Source organism: Sinocyclocheilus anshuiensis, unplaced genomic scaffold (assembly GCF_001515605.1).
Source record: "Sinocyclocheilus anshuiensis isolate Anshui unplaced genomic scaffold, SAMN03320099.WGS_v1.1 scaffold735, whole genome shotgun sequence".
Lineage (NCBI taxonomy): Eukaryota > Metazoa > Chordata > Actinopteri > Cypriniformes > Cyprinidae > Sinocyclocheilus > Sinocyclocheilus anshuiensis.
In genome coordinates, this window is record NW_015548245.1 from 87,312 (window position 1) to 96,516 (window position 9,205).

General features: G+C 36.3%; 1 protein-coding gene and 1 long non-coding RNA gene across 2 annotated transcripts in view; both read left to right on the top strand.

The window, feature by feature from the left end:
• Positions 1-3,697, top strand: part of dot1l (DOT1-like histone H3K79 methyltransferase) — a 27,925-nt gene extending 24,228 nt beyond the window's left edge. Inside the window, exons 27-28 of the mRNA XM_016442616.1 lie at positions 1,118-1,746; positions 2,948-3,697. Coding sequence (XP_016298102.1) covers positions 1,118-1,635 — 518 coding nt within the window. The 3' untranslated portion in view covers positions 1,636-1,746; positions 2,948-3,697. The remainder of the gene's footprint in view (positions 1-1,117; positions 1,747-2,947) is intronic.
• A 284-nt stretch (positions 3,698-3,981) lies between these two features.
• The window catches only part of LOC107655197 (uncharacterized), a 13,768-nt gene continuing 8,544 nt past the window's right edge, over positions 3,982-9,205 (top strand). The window contains exons 1-2 of the long non-coding RNA XR_001630401.1: positions 3,982-5,081; positions 5,799-5,804. This is a non-coding gene — a long non-coding RNA (uncharacterized LOC107655197). The remainder of the gene's footprint in view (positions 5,082-5,798; positions 5,805-9,205) is intronic.

The following is a 9,205-nucleotide window of genomic DNA, read 5'->3' on the forward strand; positions in this document are numbered from 1 at the left end:
CTGAGACTCAACTATTTTCTGCAATTCTCCAGCTGTGGTCCTTGGAGAGTCTTTAGCCACTCAAACTCTCCTTCTCACTGTGCATTAGGACGATATAGATACACGTCCTCTTCCAGGCAGTTTCGAAACATTTTCTGTTGATTGGAAATTCTTAATTATTGCCCTGATGGTGGAAATGGGAATTTTCACTGCTCTAGCTCTTTTCTTAAAGTCACTTTCTAATTTGTGAAGCTCAATTATCTTTTGCTGTTTCATTATGATATTTCCCCCCATTTTAAATTCTTATTATCCAATGAAAGGTTAGATTTTTGTGAATTTTTTAAATAAAAGATCAAAAGGATTAACAATGCAGATTAATTTTCACAGCCTTCTTTGATCATATTTACCAAGGGTGCCGATATTTTTGGCCATGACTGTATATATACGGAGTTGGATATAGATGAATATAGAAAGATGGCTAGAGAGAGGGGAGATGGATGGATAGACATTGATAGATAGATATGGATTTAGATGGAAAAATGGATGGATAGAGATAGTCGGAGATAGATTCAAGTCATTGGATATAGATCAATATAAATAGATGGACAGAGAGGTGATGAATAGAGATATGGATTGATAGATAGGTTTGGTGTAGATGGATATAGATGGATGTATAAATAGATATAAATAGATATAGATATGTAGATATGGATGGATATAAATAGATTATAGTTATAGACTGGTGGATATGAATGGAGAAATTGATAGATGATATGGATGGATAGTTGGTTATGTATGGAGAGATGGATATAGACCGATATAGATAGTTGGGTATATAGATGGATAGATAAGTGTAGAAATTAAACTACATTATTTGTAGCTGTAATCTCCATGACGGCTATAAATGTATGCATACACTTGAAAAACCCAAACATTAAGTGCAAATGATTAGTTAGCCTTTATGTACCCTATAGAAGAGGTGTGCAGCTCGCAGGTTTGGTGTGAGGTGGTTCTGGTCCATCAGCGCAGTGCTCGTCGCTTTATCTGTGCTTGTTTGTTGGACTGGCTTGCTGCTGGCTGAGCCCCCATTTTCTGTCTCTCTGTTTTTTGCTTCCTTCTCTGTGCTGTATGTCTGCAGGGATTTTTCACCACATGGTGCCTTCAGTCTCCTCACAGCAGTCTGGGGCCAATCTCCCAGGCCCTGGGGCCCTCAGTTCCCAGCAGAGGCATCTGGACACGAACCCCAAACCGGGGGCCTTGTTCTTGGCCTCCGGCCCCTCGCAGCACAGCCGCACACAGACAGTCCTACACGCGCCCTCCCCACCCGCCCTCGCCTTCCCTCCGCCTCCTCCCCTCCTGAACGTGTCCTCCGCTGTCCCGTCCCAACCTTCCTCCCCATGTCCCGAGCGCCACCAGTCCTCAAGGCCACAGTCGTCCCTCCCCGCTTCCACCTCCTCCCCGTCTCTGGCCACCACATCTGCTTCCGCCACCTCCTCCGCTTCCTCCCGGCCCTTCACTGTGCACTATCCCCCGCATCTGCCTCCTCCGCACCCTCCCGGCAGCGCAGGTTCAGGTGGGGCTGGGGCGTCTTGGAGGACTCTGGGTATGCAGGCGTCCTACACAGCCTCGCAGATCCCCAGCAATCGCCCCAGATAGCACATGTCCGGGCACAGGAGGGTGGGGGAAGGGGGGTTTGACATGGAAATAGACTATTACTAGACGGATAGAGGGAAGCTACTGCGCTCTGCCAGCTATGATCCCAACAAGGTATGTGGTGTTGGCATGGAAATAAGCAACACGCTTTGCTGCTTTTCTTTTTTTTTTTCGTAGCTGCATTTCCTGCAAGTTGTTTGGGTTTCAGAAACCAGCTGTTAGACTATGTATGTCAGAATTGTCATTTTTTTTGTCTTTTGAAAATATCATTACATGTTCAGGGCTCAACAATGTGATTTCTACTTTTACTAGCCCACAAAAATTATATTTTATTTTACATTGTAGTAATACACAGAATGTATTAATGTAGTTTTGTAAGTGTTTGAAAATATATATATTTTTTTTAATTAAATGTTTTTTTTGCCCTGTCGAAAAAGGAAATTTAAAATGGGTAATTTGGATATTTTACTGTTTTCAATTAAATAATAAAATGTTGTAGTAATTTTATGAATTAATTTCATAAACATTTTTGCTGGATTGTTATAATGGTTTATTGTGCAAAATTGGATTGAATTCTCTCTCTCTCTATGTGTGTGTATGTATGTATTGGTGTGTGTGTGTGTGAACTATTTTAATAATTCATTTACATTTTCTATTAAATGATTAATTTATTGATTTAATATTTTATTTTATATAATATTAATAAATTAATTATGAATTAAATAAAACCCTAAGGAAGGTCAATTGACTGAAATTTTGCTAATAGAAAATATTTGTGGTGCACATTTGAGTAGTGTGAAGGATTTATACTTTTTTTTATTTATTTACTGTAATTATAAAATATGAACCAATTAATAGTTAAATAACATATTTTATGATACATATTTTAAGCATAATGTAAAATATAAGTCAATTAATGATCAAACAACTTAATTAAACATTTAATTTATTCATATTTTTATATTTGTGTATGTACATAAAGAAATCATGTTTTGCACAATAAGTCATCATAATCATCCAGCAAAAATGGTTATAAAATAGTTTCATATGTATTATTTTTGTTATATGTAATATTATTATTATTATTATTATCATTATTACTTGTATAAAAATATAACACACATATAATTTTTAGCCTATTGTAAATGATGTTTACAAGCAAGTCCCCCTTGCAGAATGTGAAAAAACAAAGTTTTAAACATCATAGTCCAAATGTATAATTTTGTCAAGCATGTAAATTGTTGAGCCCTGATGTTGATGAAATATCTGTCCGCATCTTGTGTAATTCCTGGATTTTACCCCTGACTGGTTACAGGTAACTGAAGAAATCTACCTCAACCCAGCATAACCTATGCAATGGACAGGTGTGGACCAATGGGCTCGACTCGCTCGCCGGTGCTCAAACATTTGCTAAAGCCGCCACTGTAAAACTGATATGGGTATCAGAACTTATCACGGGTGCAGCTTAACACACACACACGGCCCCTGAATCAGATTCAGATTAACACAGTATGCAGCTTCCTTGTTTTTCAGAGTGTTTTAAGGTGGCACCATGTTGGGCTGATGCTAACAGCCATTTATCAATAATTGCGAGTTTAACATGGCCTTACAGATGGGTGGTTTACTACATTTACAGCCATCTTCTGGTTGATTCACAATCGATGCCACAGGAAGTGGTTTAAATGTCAGGAATATCATTTCAGTCAGTACGGTTTCAATAGGCCGTACACAAAAAAAATGACTTGTGAATCTCTGTAACCTTGCTGCTGTTATCAGTGGAAAGAAATGTGGCTTTTTGTGATTTACAACTCCTATTCGGATGGACTCCATGAAGCCCCTGGAGCCTGATACAATTCCCATGCCTGGACATCACCCTTACAGCCTGAGCTTGTGCTGTGAACTCACTATTTTAGTGAAATTGATGTTAACAAATAGTGTAGTAGTTACCTTGGCTTGGGAATGTTAACATCTCATCATATTAATTGTTTGCCTTTATAAGGTGAAATATGTAGGAAACCACAAGCTCCAGCTGTATAAGGGTGAATTTCCATGTGATATTTTACCTCAGCAAGAAGACTATTTGAAATTATTGCATAATATTAAAACCAAGGATTTTTTTGTAATTGTGAAAATTTTTCATGACTGTTAAGCACATTTTCCCAAAATTCTCATTACAATAATGGGAAAAAAAAGCATGAATCTGTTTTATTAATTATCATTTTTTATGATCATTATATATATATATATATATATAATATATAGCTACTCAAATATCAGCGCAAATACAATTCAGTTCAACAAATACAACTTTATAAATGCTTAGCAAATATGTCAATTATATATAATTGAGTTAAATTGCAATACTATTTTCCATTGCAGTACTAGAAATGCTTATTTGTTTATGTTTTGCAGTACATCTATAACGTTTTTTTCTTGCATTACGGTATTGGAAGTTAAAGAAGGATTGTCATGAAAATCAAGTCACTACAAAAAAAACAAAACAATGGTCTTTAAATGTGCTGCTTTTTTCATTATTTGTATTTTATTTTTATTATTATTTTACATTATTTTTGGGGGGTGAAATATGACCAGGGCATGTTCTTGATGGGCTTCATGAGATGCACCAATAATGAAGTAATTTCATTTTTATTTTTACACTGGATAATTTACCTGTGGAGCTGTTAATGACAAACGTATTAAAACAGCACGTCATTTTTAAAATGTAAGCTTTTATGAATCAAAGGGAAAAAATTAAATTTTACATGCATGTAAAATCAATTATAATAAAAAAAAAAAAAAATGAAACCAACAAATGCACCTTCCAGAAATACACAATTAGAACACAATCTGCAGGGAGAGAAGCAGTTCGAGCCACAGTATGAGTGAAAGCCTGTAAAGGAGCTATTTAATCAGGTTAGTTACTTTAACTACCAGATCTTATTGAATCACTATGTTTACCATTTGGTTTGGTTTAGGGCCCTGTTTTAATTCTCAAGCTTCCATGTTCCTAACAGTTACTGCTGAACCTTTAATACAATGCACATATTTTGTTCAATTGGGTCGCGGTGTCTTACACGGTACAGGCTTATTCAGGTGAATCTGGTGCTGAACCATATTCCTCGCAGATTTCATAGGCGTTTTCCTTCAGATTCCCAAATCCGATGTTGTCGTGGTGCTCTTCGCAACCTGGAAAACCAGCACACGCTTGTACATACAAACACACTGATTAAAAGATGTGCACACACTGGGAAAATGTAAGATCACAAAACGACAAAGAACTACTGGGCAACTTCAACTCATCCTTTTGTTTCTCTTTTATTCCTTTGTATATGTTTTTTTTCTTCTCTGTACTGTGAATGGTAGTCTCTCTCAGACTGTATAATTGTGTATATAATTTGGGTTATTTATCATTTTAATTTTCTGTCTTTTTTTAATTTCTTTTGGTTTGTGTTTGCTCTTATTTTGTATTGGAGCAGAGCACAACGTGTGCAAAGTGTATGTACTTGACTCGCAGTCTAAAAAAAAATGGTGCTACAATCTGTACAACTTTAGACTGTGCTTATTTATATTAAGATCATCAACAACAACAACAAAAAGAAGAAATTAATAAAGATTTTTGGTTGTGCTTTTACACAGGGAAGTTTTCAAGCCTCGCGGCATTTATTTTTCCAATATTTATAATGTATTATTTGGTGCCCAGCAACAAGCAGCCCCTGCCTGTTTGGATCAGTGGTGTTTTTATCTAGAAGAAACACCTTTTGGTCTTAATCGAATTTAAAGAAGCATGAAAGTACATTGCAGAACTTTATAGGATGATAACTTTTTTTTTGAAGTGTTTACTTCAATGGTGCTCCAAAATCGACCTGTGTGACAGGTAGTGAATGCTTTGAATTATACATATGGCACACTGTTGAAACTGGTGTCATATGGCATTTTGTTTCTTAACCTTTTTGATTTCTGATAAGGAGAAAATGTGCTACGCCTGTTTGCCTACCATCTTGGGCCCGTACGGCTCGGTGCTGTTTCTTAAAATCTCTGTTGTCTTCGCAAATGTAACGCAAACAAATCATCTTACACAAACTGGTGCTGCTGTTCACAATGATGTCGAAAATACTAGTGAGCCCGTACCAAAACTGTACAATCCACTATCAAAGCCTGTCCTAGAGTGTCGTGTAACCTAGAGTTTGAGCCTATTGCATATTGGGGTGATGTGAAGTTGTTCTGATGTGACCGATCGTAGATTTGGCTAGTGTTCTGTCAGTTGGCTAGTACTAGTGGTTGACCGATATGGGTTTTCCAATGACTGTTGGTCAATAATCAATAGCATATATAGAGAATAGGCTAATATAATAACGTATATGAAATATTTTGACAATAAAATGGGTAGTTCACCCAAAAAAAAAAGACCTGTTATTATTTACTCACCCTCATGTCGTTCCAAACCTGTACGACTTTATTCTGTGGAACACAAAAGAAAATATTTAGAAAAATGCGGGAAACTGTTTTTGTCCAAACAATGAAAGTCAATGGGGTCCAAAATTTGGACCCCATTGACTTTGATTGTATGGACAAAATTTGGGAGATTCCCACTTGCCCGATATATCGGTCTATCACTAACTGGCGTGCAACATCGCCAAGTTGAAGACAAAGCAGGAGTGGATTTTCTCATTGTTTTGCATCCTTATTTCCTTTTATTGTGTTTTTGTTGCTCAAGTATGTGCTCAAGGAAAAATCAACCTCACCTAAGCTTTAGTGAGATGCTGTTTAATAGACTATGGTGTATTATAATAATAATAATAATAATAAAAATAAAAAAAACCGTGTAAATGGTCTTTCTGTCCAATTAATATGAGGACATTTTGATGAAATGGTATGTTGACCAGTACACGAGTACATTGTTACCAGCACTGAGGGTTATTATTATTTTTTTTATTGGTAGTAATTAATAGTCATTGTTAATGTTACCTGTTTTAATGGCCAATTTGTGTTTTGATATCTTTGCGACTTTATCAATGATGATTTTATTATGATTTCATAATCCTGACCATTTGGATACTCTTTAGAACAGTAAGGTGCTCTCCTACACTTTAAACTATGAAAATGCAGCTATGAAATTCATGCACCTCTTGCATTGCGAAGGGGGTAAACATTTATTAAACATCAATGCAAGCATTGCTTGTTTTACTTCATTGTGACGTCTCATTTGAACTCTTTTGTCCATCGACGCTGTTTCCTGTTGGAGTGGAAGTTAAACCCTTGTTGAAATTGATGTTAAGCTATTTAAAAGGTAAACGGATCGTAATTCTTGATGTTGCGTTTTCTCAGGTACATGTATGAGGTTGTGCATTGCAAAAGACAACTCAAATCCTTTCGCATGTTATAAATAGATTAAAGAATATGTTCTGAATATGTAAATTCATATAGGCTTTGTCTAGTGTCTCAGGAACATCAGTTCTGGCTTTGTTTTGCATATAGTTTTGCATATAGTTTTGCATATTGAAAGAGAATGTTGAAAATATTGGCTGTCTTCCTAGATGACGGATAAAAATGAGAATGAGATTGCTTTACTGTGCATTATTTACCTGTGGTAGAAATTTACACTGAATGGCATATACTATTTTGAAGTCACCAACTTAAAGTTTGTCTGTTGTAATTTGTAATCCCTTTTAAGTTATTAGAATGAATTTGTAATACATGCATTCCTATTTTCAGTTAATCGCATTCTTGTGCTTTTTCATGGTTCAGCAGAAATATCACAGGATAATTGTGCAACAGCAGCAAACTTCTAAGAGTTGTCAGATTTGGGTCACTGTTTGGTGCTTTTAACTTAGACTTATAATGACAGCCTAATTCAGTTAAGTTTTTTTATCTCAGCTTTTTGTTAACACAGTTAATAAAGTGTTTCTAAAGAAAACTCGTTTTGATTCGTTTATTTTTTTTATTGCCTTACTAGCATAATGTACAAAGATTAATGTCCAGCTGGGAAAGGTAATAGCTCAACCATTTAGGAATAAAACAATCACAAAAATCAGAGGCAATGCAGGTGACCTTTTGTGAAGGTCTCCACTTTTATTAACATCCTGGGTTCTGTAGCCGCATTTTCCCTGGGGGCTGCTGATAAATGACAATAATACTTGCTGAATGTAATTTAAAAAGAACATGTTATTGATACATGATTAAGATCATTCCCTTGCAGCAAACAGGCCAAAAAAAGACTTATCTGTTTTGCATATAAGAGAACACTTGCAGTTTGATGTACCAATATATACTAACCTTAATTAACAACTTTTAAAATATTAAAGTGTTTACATTTTGTAAAAATGCATCACATTATACTACTCATCATAAAACTAAAGTAAGCTTGTAAGCATTCAAGAAATACCCCTTTTCCTTTCATCAGGAATTCCAGATATGGTAAACAATCTAGCATTTTGTTCTCCGTGATTTGTTCCTGTTCTCAGCCATTCTTTTGGCTAAAAGATACCTGCCTTATCTTTTGGGATTGGTCAAACATCTAGCACACCAGTGCTCGAAGGACCTTGAAAGTCTGGAAAACATGCGCAGCTGTGTGTCTTCCAGAGATCAGGGCTAGGAGTAATGAGAGGAGTCAGCAATTCACCCAAATCAACCTTTAGCATTAATTTAATTTAAGGGCCTTTTGCCTTTGTCATATTCAAACCTAGGTCCCCTTGAGCACTACAGCGCCTACGTGTTGCAGTCACACGTGCATATATATATATATATATATATATATATATATATATACAGTTATTCATGAATATCAAGCCCATCAAGGCACATAAACTCAGGTTGCTTCGGAGAGACCTTGCTAGCAATAAGAGAACAAAAGTTGCTATAAGAGAACTAAAAGGAGTCATGGCACTGTCATGTCTAGATGGAAGCCATGTTCTGCAAAAAGTCTTGCAACTTTGAAAAGCCATTTTGAATCTCTCTAGAGTTTTGCAGTACAAGGCTTGCTATATAAACACAACTGTGCCCCTTGTTCGTTGTTTATGGATCAGCTCCTTGCAGGGTTCGAACCTACACCTTTTTGGTTCCTGACCCAAATATGCCCTTTTACCATGCAATATGTTTAAAGGGTTAGTTCACCCAAAAATGAAAATTAGTCCATAAATTACTCGCCCTCAAGTCATCCTAGGTGTATATGACTTTATTTTTTCAGACGAATCCAGTCGGAGTTATATTAAAAATAGTCTTTGATCTTTCAAGCTGTTTAATGCCACTCTATGGGTGTTGCAGTGCATCAGTCCAAAAGAAGTGAAATAAAAAGTGCCCATCCATTAAAAAAGTGTCTCACACGGCTCCGGGGGGGTGAACAAAGTCCTCCTGTAGCGAATCGATGCATTTTTGTAAGAAAAATATCCATATTCAAAACGTAATAATCACTTTAATGTAGCTTGCGCCAACAGCCCTACACGGAGGATGACGTATGAGTTCAGCGTTGCGCATGCGCCGGTGAGCCTCATGAAAACCAACGTTTGTTAACAGGATCAAAGGAAGCAAATTTTCCTTACTTTAGCAAAGGAAAACCAGTCTCCTCTTGGCTTATATC